General features: G+C 36.6%; 2 protein-coding genes and 1 long non-coding RNA gene across 9 annotated transcripts in view; 1 reads left to right on the top strand and 2 right to left on the bottom strand.

Annotated features, from left to right (window-relative positions):
- The window catches only part of LOC136261246 (uncharacterized), a 4,587-nt gene extending 3,572 nt beyond the window's left edge, over positions 1 to 1,015 (bottom strand). For 4 of the 6 annotated variants that reach the window (XR_010703813.1, XR_010703814.1, XR_010703816.1 and 1 more), the window contains exons 1-3: positions 913 to 1,015; positions 759 to 861; positions 25 to 398 (exon numbers count right to left, since the gene is read on the bottom strand). This is a non-coding gene — a long non-coding RNA (uncharacterized lncRNA). Of the gene's footprint in view, positions 1 to 24; positions 399 to 511; positions 614 to 758; positions 862 to 912 lie in introns of all 6 variants that reach the window. The other 2 variants (XR_010703815.1, XR_010703812.1) reach the window with 2 other exon arrangements.
- A 1,132-nt stretch (positions 1,016 to 2,147) lies between these two features.
- On the top strand, positions 2,148 to 3,288 carry LOC136260169 (tyrosinase-like). Its single transcript, XM_066053800.1, has 3 exons — positions 2,148 to 2,396; positions 2,516 to 2,816; positions 3,008 to 3,288. The coding sequence occupies exons 1-3, from the start codon at positions 2,148 to 2,150 to the stop codon at positions 3,286 to 3,288; spliced, it is 831 nt and encodes a 276-aa protein (XP_065909872.1).
- A 6,266-nt stretch (positions 3,289 to 9,554) lies between these two features.
- On the bottom strand, positions 9,555 to 11,877 carry LOC136261255 (tyrosinase-like). Of its 2 annotated transcripts, XM_066055224.1 has the most exons (5): positions 11,786 to 11,877; positions 11,266 to 11,519; positions 10,846 to 11,146; positions 10,020 to 10,654; positions 9,555 to 9,962 (listed from the first exon to the last, which is right to left on the bottom strand). In XM_066055224.1, the coding sequence occupies exons 2-5, from the start codon at positions 11,512 to 11,514 to the stop codon at positions 9,645 to 9,647; spliced, it is 1,503 nt and encodes a 500-aa protein (XP_065911296.1). In that variant the 5' UTR covers positions 11,515 to 11,519; positions 11,786 to 11,877; the 3' UTR covers positions 9,555 to 9,644. The 2 variants fall into 2 exon arrangements, with proteins under 2 accessions (XP_065911296.1, XP_065911297.1); XM_066055225.1 differs by lacking the exon at positions 11,786 to 11,877 and having other exon boundaries at positions 11,266 to 11,540.
- Between the last annotated feature and the right edge of the window lie 1,601 nt (positions 11,878 to 13,478).

Genomic DNA, 13,478 nt, shown 5'->3' with positions numbered 1-13,478 from the left:
AAAAAGTATTACAGTCAGACCAACCTGCATACATAAACTTCAATCTAGTCAATATGTCTACAGGAATGTTGTAGACTCAGGATTCAAAATACCTAGAAATTTTGATTCATCTAATGACCTCAAACAAATGTTGAACCACATGTTGAACTAATTGAACATTGACACCTCCTCTATCATACATCCATACTAGTGTGTCCCAGGGACCTTACGGGTTTTCTCACATTGCTTTCCTATCTGTTACACAAGGTTTAACACATGGAAAAACGTTTGGTTATGTAATCGAATGCCATGGTGACCAACCTCTTCTGGATGCTTCCTCAGTTGACACTATGCAGCCCCCCACTTAAAGGTGACAATGTGAGAACAGTTTCTTGCACAACAACAACTGGGTATTAATACTGGAAAAACATTGCCTCGCTATTACCAGGCTGGTGCTGTTGGCATGTACAAGCTGTATTAATTACGTAGTTACAGGGACATGCACTATCCATGTGTATACTCAATGGGTCACTGTAGGCAATCTTCCTGTGGTGGTACCAGCACTGCTTATCTCAGAGGTGAAGATGTTGGCATTCAAAGTCCCACCTGACTCTCACCCATTACCACTTAAGACCTGCAATGCACTTGCTAAATGGATGGATGTACATCAGTACGTACACAAAATGGACAACACTTCAGGTTGCAGATGCCCAGGCTACTACTATATTTGAACCCAGAATACAACCATGGTGTGTGCACTGACACATGAAATAACTTACTTCCAATCAACTGTCTGATGACCAGGAAAGCAGCCCTTGACATAGACCCATGGGAACAAACGTCTGAAAGCAGAGGTAGCCCCACAATATTAAAAAGAGTAACCTGTATATCTATGGATGAAGGCCACACGTGATAATCAGTCCTACAACTAACCTCTGTGCAATTTCAACCCACACCATGGCCATAGAAATACGCTCTGCTTCAAAGTAGAGAGAGTAACGTCCCCCGAGTGCCCTCAAAGCTCACCTCGCATGCCCGAGAGGAAGAAACCTAGACTCGCCTGGTCTAGTAAAACCGCGTAACCTACTATGTGAGTAACATAGACCGTATTGGTCAAAACATAGGCGGATCTAGGAGACACTGTCAGGGGGGGCCAAGGGGGGGCAAGAAGTTTTAGTGCACAACAGTGTTTATTCTACTATGAGCTATGGGGAAATTCTAGAACACAAGTTAATGACGTTATATTCATTTGCATAACCTTATTCAGCATATAGCTGGATGAACCGTGGACATACAGTTTGTAAAACGGCTGTAGTTGGAAAAATTTTTAAAAATCAGACCTCCCAGGTTTGAATTTCAGAGCATTTTTGATAACACTTAGCTAAAAAAGTGTATGCTTTGCAATGCATACTAAGATTGGTTAGCCTATCTGAGATAATCTGTTTGATGGTAAAGTATGTACCAAATCAAAATAAGGAGTAGCTAGCATTGTTACGATTTGTAAATTGATGATATCAGAATTGCGACTGTTCTATTAGAGTATAGTGACTGCTCTATTAGAGTATCTCGATCTTTGTACAAAAATTCAAATTTATTTGCCTCACTTTCTTTATGGTGTACAGTTTAATTATACATGTTAACTTCATTTATAAGTGTTGTCTTCTATTTGCCCATTGGCTTTCTATACTTCTAAATAGTTTACACAGTGTGAATGCATGATTCTAGTTTCTGGTATACATATAGTACTGTAGGTCCAAGGGGGGCCAGAGAAGGGCCAGGGGGGGCACAGCACCCCTTGGCCCCCCCTCAGATCCGCCTATGGGTCAAAATAACGTAATGTGACCATATACCATAATGGTCTATTTAGTAACGATATCAGGTTGATAATAGTCCCCACCTTCTCTCGTCAACTGAAGCTAGCTACTAGGTGAGTGCTACATATGTATATGGGGCATATATTATAGAGGCCATCTCTACTAATTACAGCCTCACAAATTATGCACTAATGTGAAAAGCTAGCTATACAATGCATGTGAAATGACATCAATTATCAACCACATACACTGTAAAGTTTTAATAATTGAATAACTAAATAACACTTAGTCTATCTCTTACATATTGAGTGTTACAGTAGCTATTTCAACTTATTTTTGTACACTGTAGTTAAAATGCAAAGTGGTCAAGTTTCTTTCATGGCCATTGCCTTGCTATGTCTGTTGGGGCAGGAGGCTTATGGTCAAATACCAAGAGCATGTAGTGATGTTACAAGTCTAGAAAACTTGGAGTGTTGTCCAACTACAAGTGATGGTGTGTGTGGACAGGACGCTGGTAGGGGACAGTGTACTGATTTGAACTTGCCTGGATATGACATAAACAGTGCTGATGTGCGTCGCAATTGGCCTCACTACTTCATCAAGGTTAGTACTGATACTTAAAAAGATCCTATGCATGACTCTACTATAATTGACTGTTATTATAATAATTGTACAATTGCTAGTTGTACTGACATGTACATTATTGTGGTTTCTCTTCACAGGTCTGTAAGTGCAATGGAAATTATGCGGGATATGACTGTAGTCGGTGTAAGTTTGGTTACTATGGACCTGATTGCTCTGAGTCACAAGTTCTTCCCCGACGACCACTTGCTACCTACACTGATAGTGACTGGGCTGAATTCATTAAAACTATTGTTCAGTCATGTTCATTTGACTCAGGGTATGTGGCTGTATTAGAAGAGGCAGTTCCAGGAACCACAAATCTCTGCATGAGCAATGTATCACTTTATAATTTGTTTGTGTGGCTTCACCACTTTGCTTCAAAAGATTCTGCTACACCAGGTAATGTAAATAAGTATGTAGTAAGCATCCATTGTATCTGCATGCAGTGATACTTGCGTATGTGTATTATGATGTAATTTGATGGCTCAAAACTTGAATTATGGTCACATACATTTCTGCACTTGTTAATTGACTTTTTAATCCTAATACATAAATGTACATACATCAATGTCATATGTATTACATTTTAGATGTATCGATTCGTTTGGATTATGCTCATGCCAGACCTGCATTCACAACTTGGCACAAATACTTTCACTTGTTGTTTGAGTGGGAAATACAACACATGTTAAAGAGCATGGGACACTTGGACTATCACACTTTCAGGCTACCTTACTGGGACTGGCGAATTGAAATTCAAAGATCTACTGGAATACTGTCAGATGATCTCTTTGCTGAAAAGAGGCTTGGGGCAACAAGGAATGTCAGTGGTTTTCCTCGTGTATTTGGAGATATTGTTGGTGATGGATAGAACACAATATGTTGGCAAAATTCTTTCAGATTTGTGATCCAAATGTTAATACTGGTCCCCTTCAACGTTGCCCATTCACAGGAACTAACCCTTGCAGTAGCAACAGTCCTGACTGGCTTACAAGTCGGCAAGTAAATCGTGCCATGACTTTTGGAAGATATGAAAGACCACCTTATAATTTTCTATCACGAAGAAACTATCGAAGTTTTGTTGATGCTAATGTTAACTTTAATATACGTAGATGCCGTAAAGACAGAATGTGTTTTTGTTCTCCCACTTTTGACCCTGAATGTTCCCTCACAAAGTCAAATGGCTCTCGATTGATTGCACTTAAACAATAGATGCATGGCATGGTAAGTACTGCATGATTTTTTATCATTGTGTATTAATAATTTCACTTTTCTTGTTTAGGTTCATACCATTACTGGGGCAGGTGATCTCGCCACAAATCTTCCTCTTGATAAGAGAGGACAAATGGATGATGTGGTATCATCACCAAATGATCCTCTTTTCATGCCTCACCATGTCATGGTAGATTGTATGTTTGATGAATGGCTGGAGCGACACCCTGATGCAGAGTATCCTAATGATATACCAGTGACTGTTCCCACCATAGCAGGACATCAGCATGATGACTTTATGGTTCCATTTTTCCCACTCAGTACCAACGTTGACATGTTCACACGGTCTCGTAATTTTGGATACTATTGTGACCTACCAAACATCATATAACTATGTGACTAATAATGAAAGACATTTTTATCCAACTAAACACTGTTGATAACAGGAATTTTATGGCAGCATTGATTGTAACTTATTATTACGTACTTACTATGAACAGTAGCAACATTGTGTTTTAGTACATAATTCCAGACTCACCAATGAAATTACACTATAATAGATGTAATTCTAGAATTGATTGTATAGATACATGGTATAAATGTTACTATTAATATTTGCATTCTGTTTTTAATTATTTTTGTGCTAAAAATTTACACTATTCCATGAACCACACTTTCAAGAAACGAATGCTTCCAGGAATCACATACAACATTTAAAACTGGTGTAAACAACTAAAACATGGGAATAGAGATCATTGAAAAACAAGAGTCAAGCAAGTTACGTAGCATGTTAAACACTCACAGATCTCTATTTGGACTCAATGGATATGGCAAGCAGGAAGTGTGCAACACACAATCTTAACTATATTGTTGTAACTGCATCGGATCTGTAAAAGAGTCTTATAACATTTCCAAATTTCCGCATGTTTCAACATTGATTATTCATAGCTACCTGTTCATAATGTTTACTTTAGCTTATCACTATAAATTTGCACTAAACAATAGTGGCATATTAGGGATATAATGTCAAGCAGGTGTATATCTTGTTTACAAGTCAAGTTCTGGGTTGCCATTAAGGCTTACAATGTTAACAGTGCTGTTGTGTAGAATAGAACAACAATAAAAACTGAAAAAGCTGTGCTTCTCTTTTACTAATTGACAAAAAAATCTTTAAACAATTCTTAGCAAGTACCATACATTTCTATGTTGAGTAATGGCTACACTTGAAGGAAAGGAAGTATCTTAAACAATTAAACATGCATCATATCTTAATAGCAACACAGAAGATTAATTATTATAGGTTTCTTGTACTAATTTAGTTGACATAACTGTTATTAAGTTACAAACACTGAATTAGGTCATCGGATGCTGCTCAGTATTCTTTTTCAATTGTTTAAAAGATTAAAGTCTAAAGTCTAATGATCACAAGGAAGCAGTCAATAAGAGGCTTTACAATGAGTGTCTAAGCTTAGGAATCTAAAGATTACAAATAATAGAAAAATCATTAAAAAACTGAAAAACCTGTCCTTTTGTACGAAAATTTATCTAACTTCCCTAAAGAATTGTTACAAGTGCCATGCACAAATACTTGAATATATAGTTAATCTTGAGTAATGGCTTCATTTGTTTCATGGTGGGGTGTAGTTTGTGCCCATGAAGATTCCCTGTTTTGGCAATTTCAGTCACAAATGTTATAACTATAACATAATCTTCTCCTAGTTTCTATGGCCGAGGATATAATATTATGTACCTGTAAGTTTATTTTGACAAATGTCAGCTATGATAAAACAATAATAAAAAGGAAGCTGTACGAATGCTACTTGGTAGGATAATTAATCATGATCATTAGAGTTTTACAGTGACCAGCACTGAATATCTTACAGCAATTTGTGCTGCAGCCTTTGGATTACCTTATACCATCCATGATATACTGTAGCCCTGACTGTACAGTAAAATTATGCCTTTGATGCTGAATTAGTACAATATTCAGCTAGAAATATTTGATATTCTGCTATTAGGATATGATGCATGTTTGATTGTTTAGGACACATCCTTTTCTACCACAGAACAAGTGAATTCCTTATTCAACATTGTTTTTATCGAATCATTTATGTCACTAGCGATTTCTTTAAGGAAGTTAGATATAATTTCATCCGTTTTGATGATTGTTACATTTTTAATCTTTAGACTCCTATATAGCTATGTAGACTCTCATTGTAAAGCCTCTTAGACTCTTTGTGATCTTTAGACTCTAATCATTTAAATCCTTGAAGATAAAAATCTAGTGTGCTAATTGCCTCAAGAATTGTTCATATCCCACACAAATGAACATGTGGAAAGGAAGCCACCAAAATTAATGATATCATATTATCTTCACTCACTTATTGCAAAGTCATGATGTCAGAACAATTATTTACACAATTAATTAAGGTAGCCAGGATAGTAGAATAGTCTATACGTTAATACTAGTATCCATTTCTTTAGCTTTAGGACACTTGACCAGTTGCAATTAGATCTCAATTTGCCTATCATGGAAATACTCCAAATCACTTGATGCAATTTTTTCAGTAGCCATTTGTGGTTTCCAAAAGGCTCTCATAGCTGTATAGCTAGCAGTGAATCATATATACGAATCAATACCTACGTAGCTCATCACAACATATCATATCTACATTACGTTATTCTATTGAATGTACAATGGTATATAGAGCCCCGTAACAAGCTGGGAAGGCTCTATCATGTGAACTCTTCACTGCAGAGGTAGCTACAGAAATACTAGCTGCTTTGCGCTTAGGCTAGCTACTCTAAACTAACAACATTTTTTTGAAATTTAAACACATCATACAACAACTATGCATAAAAACTTAAGTGATATAAAGTACACAGGATGTGGTACCACAAAGTGCCATGCATTGTCAACTACAACAATTAAACCATTACAGCATGATCTATCCCATTCATCTTACTACACAAGTCTCTATCATAGATCATAGTTTGTGGGTGTGTGTGTGTGTGTGTTTGACACACACACACATGCACACACACACACACACACACACACACACACACACACACACACACACACACACACATACACACACACACACACACACACACACACACACACACACACACACACACACACACACACACACACACACACACACACACACACACACACACACATACACGCATACGTACATGTATACACACACAGACACACACTAAGATTTATGATAGAGACTTGTGTAGTAAGATGAATGGGACAGATCATGCTGTAATGGTTTAATTGTTGTAGTTGACAATGCATGGCACTTTGTGATATCACATCCTGTGTACTTTATATCACTTAATTATTTATGCATAGTTGTTGTATGATGTGTTTAAATTGCAAAAAAATATTGTTAGTTTAGAGTAGCTAGACAAAGCGTAAAGTAGCTAGCCAAAGTGCAAAGTCGCTAGCATTTCTGTAGCTACCTCTGCAGTGAAGAGTCCACATGAGAGAGCCTTCCCAGCTTGTTACGGGGCTATGTATACCATTGTACATTCAATAGAATAACATAATGTAGATAATAATTATGGCATGTTATGATGAGCTATGTAGGTATTGATTCGTATATATGATTCACTGCTAGCTATACACATCCTCCTATATAGCTAAGAGGGCTTTTTGGAAACCACAAATGGCTACTGAAAAATTGCATCAAGTGATTTGGTGTATTTCCATGATAGGCAAATTAAAAAGAATTGAGATCTAATTGCCACTGGTCTGGTTTCCTAAAGCTAAAGAAATGGATACTTCGTATTAACGTATATACTATTCTACTATCCTGGCTACCTTAATTAATTGTGTAAATAATTGTTCTGACATCATGATTTTGCAATAAGTGAGTGAGGATAATGTGATATCATTAATTCTGATGGCTTTCTTTCCACATGTTCGTTTGTGTGGGATATGAACAACTCTTGAGGCAATTAGCACACTAGATTTTTATCTTCAAGGATTTAAATGATTAGAGTCTAAAGATCACAAAGAGTCTAAGAGGCTTTACAATGAGTCTACATAGCTATATAGGAGTCTAAAGATTAAAAAATGTAACAATCATCAAAACGGATGAAATTATATCTAACTTCCTTAAAGAATTCGCTAGTGACATAAATGATTCGGATAAAATCAATATGGAATAAGGACTTCACTTGTTCTGTGGTAGAAAAGGATGTGTCCTAAACAATCAAACATGCATCATATCCTAATAGCAGAATATCAAATATTTCTAGCTGAATATTGTACTAATTCAGCATCAAAGGCATAATTTTACTGTACAGTCAGGGCTACAGTATATCATGGATGGTATAAGGTAATCCAAAGGCTGCAGCACAAATTGCTGTAAGATATTCAGTGCTGGTCACTGTAAATCTCTAATGATCATGATTAATTATCCTACCAAGTAGCATTCAGTACATAGCTTCCTTTTTGTTATAGTTTTATCATAGCTGGCATTTGTCAAAATAAACTTACAGGTACATAATATTTATATCCTCGGCCATAAAAACTAGGAGAAGATTATGTTATAGTTATAACATTTGTGACTGAAATTGCCAAAACAGGAAATCTGCAAGGACACAAACTACACCCCACCATGAAACAAATGAAGCCATTACTCAAGATTAACTATATTCATGTATTTGTGACACTTGTAACACTTCTTTAGGGAAGTTAGATAAATTTTCGTACAAAAGGACAGGTTTTTCAGTTTTTTAATGATTTTTCTATTATTTGTAATCTTTAGATTCCTAAGCTTAGACACTTCTTGTAAAACCTCTTATTGACTGCATCCTTGTGCATGTGATCATTAGACTTTAGACTTTAATCTTTTAAACCGTTGAAAAAGAAAACTGAGCAGCATCCAATGACCTAATTCAGTGTTTGTAACTTAATAGCAGTTATGTCAACTAAATTAGTACAATAAACCTATAATAATTAATCTTCTGTGTTGCTATTAAGATATTATTACTAACACTTTACAGTGACCAGCACTGAAGGTCTGACAGCAACATGTGCTGCAGCCTTAGGATTACCTAACCTAATTTCAAGGACTTAGACTTATTGACTTGACCTAGTGACTGACTTCATGACTGAAATATGATGCATGTTTAATTGTTTAAGATACTTCCTTTCCTACAAGTGTAGCCATTACTCAACATAGACATGTATGGTACTTGCTAAGAATTGTTTAAAGATGTTTTTGTCAATTAGCAAAAGAGAAGCACAGCTTTTTCAGTTTTTATGGTTGTTCTATTCTACACAACAGCACTGTTAACATTGTAAGCCTTAATGGCAACCCAGAACTTGACTTGTAAACAAGATATACACCTGCTTGACATTATATCCCTAATATGCCACTATTGTTTAGTGCAAATTTATAGTGATAAGCTAAAGTAATCATTATGAACAGGTAGCTATGAATAATCATTGTTGAAACATGGAAATTTGGAAACGTTATAAGACTCTTTTACAGATCCCATGCAGTTACAATAATATAGTTAAGATTGTGTGTTGCACACTTCCTGCTTGCCATATCCATTGAGTCCAAATAGAGATCTGTGAGTGTTTAACATGCTACGTAACTTGTTTGACTCTTGTTTTTCAATGATCTCTATTCCCATGTTTTAGTTGTTTACACCAGTTTTAAATGTTGTATGCGATTCCTGGAAGCATTCGTTTCTTGAAAGTGTGGTTCATGGAATAGTGTAAATTTTTAGCACAAAAATAATTAAAAACAGAATGCAAAAATTAATAGTAACATTTATACCATGTATCTATACAATCAATTCTAGAATTACATCTATTATAGTGTAATTTCATTGGTGAGTCTGGAATTATGTACTAAAACACAATGTTGCTACTGTTCATAGTAAGTATGTAAAAATAAGTTACAATCAATGCTGCCATAAAATTCCTGTTATCAACAGTGTTTAGTTGGATAAAAATGTCTTTCATTATTAGTCACATAGTTATATGATGTTTGGTAGGTCACAATAGTATCCAAAATTACGAGACCGTGTGAACATGTCAACGTTGGTACTGAGTGGGAAAAATGGAACCATAAAGTCATCAGGCTGATGTCCTATGGTGGGAACAGTCACTGGTATATCATTAGGATACTCTGCATCAGGGTGTCGCTCCAGCCATTCATCAAACATACAATCTACCATGACATGGTGAGGCATGAAAAGAGGATCATTTGGTGATGATACCACATCATCCATTTGTCCTCTCTTATCAAGAGGAAGATTTGTGGCGAGATCACCTGCCCCAGTAATGGTATGAACCTAAACAAGAAAAGTGAAATTATTAATACACAATGACAAAAATCATGCAGTACTTACCGTGCCATGCATTTGTTGTTTAAGTGCAATCAATCGAGAGCCATTTGACTTTGTGAGGGAACATTCAGGGTCAAAAGTGGGAGAACAAAAACACATTCTGTCTTTACGGCATCTACGTATATTAAAGTTAACATTAGCATCAACAAAACTTCGATAGTTTCTTCGTGATAGAAAATTATAAGGTGGTCTTTCATATCTTCCAAAAGTCATGGCACGATTTACTTGCCGACTTGTAGGCCAGTCAGGATTGTTGCTACTGCAAGGGTTAGTTCCTGTGAATGGGCAACGTTGAAGGGGACCAGTATTAACATTTGGATCACAAATCTGAAAGAATTTTTGCCAACATATTGTGTTCCATCCATCACCGACAATATCTCCAAATACACGAGGAAAACCACTGACATTCCTTGTTGCCCCAAGCCTCTTTTCAGCAAAGAGATCATCTGACAGTATTCCAGTAGATCTTTGAATTTCAATTCGCCAGTCCCAGTAAGGTAGCCTGAAAGTGTGATAGTCCAAGTGTCCCATGCTCTTTAACATGTGTTGTATTTCCCACTCAAACAACAAGTGAAAGTATTTGTGCCAAGTTGTGAATGCAGGTCCGGCATGAGCATAATCCAAACGAATCGATACATCTAAAATGTAATACATATGACATTTATGTATGTACATTTATGTATTAGGATTAAAAAGTCAATTAACAAGTGCAGAAATGTATGTGACCATAATTCAAGTTTTGAGCCATCAAATTACATCATAATACACATACGCAAGTATCACTGCATGCAGATACAATGGATGCTTACTACATACTTATTTACATTACCTGGTGTAGCAGAATCTTTTGAAGCAAAGTGGTGAAGCCACACAAACAAATTATAAAGTGATACGTTACTCATGCGGAGATTTGTGGTTCCTGGAACTGCCTCTTCTAATACAGCCACGTACCCTGAGTCAAATGAACGTGACTGAACAATAGTATCAATGAATTCAGCCCAGTCACTATCAGTGTAGGTAGCAAGTGGTCGTCGGGGAAGAACTTGTGACTCAGAGCAATCAGGTCCATAGTGACCAAACTTACACCGACTACAGTCATATCCCGCATAATTTCCATTGCACTTACAGACCTGTGAAGAGAAACCACAATAATATACATGTCAGTACAACTAGCAATTGTACAATTATTATAATAACAGTCAATTATAGTAGAGTCATGCATAGGATCTTTTTAAGTATCAGTACTAACCTTGGTGAAGTAGTGAGGCCAATTGCGACGCACATCAGCACTGTTTATGTCATATCCAGGCAAGTTCAAATCAGTACACTGTCCCCTACCAGCATCCTGTCCACACACACCATCACTTGTAGTTGGACAACACTCCAAGTTTTCTAGACTTGTAACATCACTACATGCTCTTGGTATTTGACCATAAGCCTCCTGCCCCAACAGACATAGCAAGGCAATGGCCATGAAAGAAACTTGACCACTTTGCATTTTAACTACAGTGTACAAAAATAAGTTGAAATAGCTACTGTAACACTCAATATGTAAGAGATAGACTAAGTGTTGTTTAGTTATTTATTTATTAAAACATTACAGTGTAGCTATGCGGTTGATAATTGATGTCATTTCACATGCATTGTATAGCTAGGTTTTCACATTAGTGCATAATTTGTGAGGCTATAATTAGTAGAGATGGCCTCTATAATATAGCTCTATAATATATGCCTAATGAGACTGACCCATATACATATGTAGCACTCACCTAGTAGCTAGCTTCAGTTGACGAGAGAAATAATTAAGCCTTCAATTGATATTCCCACGATAGCTAATGAATCCAGAAGTTTTCAGTTAAGCTGCAGTTTGTACTCATGATTTTGTCTAATGTTCCACGCTTTATATACTTAGTGTTTGCATTGTATGCGTGGGCTACAGGATATCCTGCTACCTAGCTACTTCATCCAATTTTTTTTTTGAAAACTTCCGTCGCAAATCCGGACTAATTCGTGTGCGTACGTTGTACGTGATCTAAACTTCAATTTAAACTTTCTAAAGATTTTAAGGCTTTGCAGCACAAGTATACCTGGTCCTATATGTATTTATTTATTTATTATTATTAATTAGCAAAGCCCACCAGGGGCAACACGCTAATGTGCATTACAAATCACAAATTGTTTAGCTTATCTATAATGTTCTTAAAAGTGTCAAGGTTAATTGTGTTAATGTTGTCAATTTTCAAGTTATTCCAATCAATAATTGTTCTTGGCAGAAAAGAATACTTATATAAATCAATTCTGGATTGCAGCTGTGCAAATTTGAAGGGATTATTGGCACGAGTATATGATATACAGGGGTTGGCTGGGGTAAACAATGGTTTGGTAGCACCAGTAAGTTTCTTACAATCTTGAATAATAATATACATAGGCGGCGGAAAGGGGGGGGCTAGGGGGCTAAAGCCCCCCTTCGGTCTGCTGAGGGGGGGCTTAGCCCCCCCTCAGAATGATATCACACCGAAATTATCTTTCTTGAAGGCCGTGATAAAGATCGAGATACTCTAATAGAGCAGTCACTCTAATAAAGTAGTCAGTGTGCAGCGAGCTATGTAAGGATTTTTATGTAGTTTATCAGCTAGAAATGATAGCTGGTGAGGTGGAAAACTCTTGTCAGTTGGTTGTGACCTTTTTTTTTTTTTTTTTTTTTTTTTTTTTGGTCTCACTTTACCAAACTATAGAAATAAGTCTGGGTCAGCCCAGCGGAGCCCCCCCTCATATCAACTACTTCCTCCGCCGCTGATAATATAAGTCTAGCATTCCTTCTCCTACTTTTTAAACTTGGCCATTGAAGGTAATTAAGCATATCTGTAATACTGTGTTGTTGACTGGATCTGTGCCATGGTTTATTAAGAACAAATCTTGCAGCTCGGTGTTGGATCATGTACACTTAACAGTGTGGCTAAATATTTCGTCTTAGCTGAATCATAGTGTATTTTAGTTACCATGCACTGGTTTGGCGAAATTGAAAAAATCTCAACAAACCATTTATACCCTTGCCATTACCGGACATGAAAAAGTAAATGCTTTTCCAAAAGCACATACATGGCAATCTATAGCTTGACTTGTGAATAATCAGTTAAATCTTTTTGGAATTTAATTGTATATTGGATCATCTAGTTTGTTTGTTTGTGCTTTATTTGTTTATTACTGAGTCTCCTTGCTATTTCTGCATGTGCTGTGCTATTCAGTGGCGGATCCTGGGAGGGGGGAGGGAAAGGTAAAACGGGCATGTGCCCCCTTTCCCATTTCCCAATCCATTATCTCTCTCAAGAAAAATTGCATACAAGATCGAGATACTCTAATGGAGCAGTCACAGTGCTCGTGAGGCAGTGTAGCTTAACTATGAAGCTGTGACTAAAGGTTCTTTATATACTTTATATAGTAAATACATTTGGTGAACGGTAT

Source organism: Dysidea avara, chromosome 7 (assembly GCF_963678975.1).
Source record: "Dysidea avara chromosome 7, odDysAvar1.4, whole genome shotgun sequence".
Lineage (NCBI taxonomy): Eukaryota > Metazoa > Porifera > Demospongiae > Dictyoceratida > Dysideidae > Dysidea > Dysidea avara.
This window is presented reverse-complemented; position numbering and strand designations above follow the sequence as displayed.

Coding starts and splice junctions, on each gene's coding strand:
- LOC136260169 (XM_066053800.1), top strand. CDS start 2,148: ATGCAAAGTGGTCAAGTTTCTTTCATGGCCATTGCCTTGCTATGTCTG. Junction 2,397..2,515: donor GGCCTCACTACTTCATCAAG/GTTAGTACTGAT, acceptor TTCTCTTCACAG/GTCTGTAAGTGCAATGGAAA. Junction 2,817..3,007: donor AAAAGATTCTGCTACACCAG/GTAATGTAAATA, acceptor ATTACATTTTAG/ATGTATCGATTCGTTTGGAT.
- LOC136261255 (XM_066055224.1), bottom strand. CDS start 11,514: ATGCAAAGTGGTCAAGTTTCTTTCATGGCCATTGCCTTGCTATGTCTG. Junction 11,147..11,265: donor GGCCTCACTACTTCACCAAG/GTTAGTACTGAT, acceptor TTCTCTTCACAG/GTCTGTAAGTGCAATGGAAA. Junction 9,963..10,019: donor AACAACAAATGCATGGCACG/GTAAGTACTGCA, acceptor TTTCTTGTTTAG/GTTCATACCATTACTGGGGC.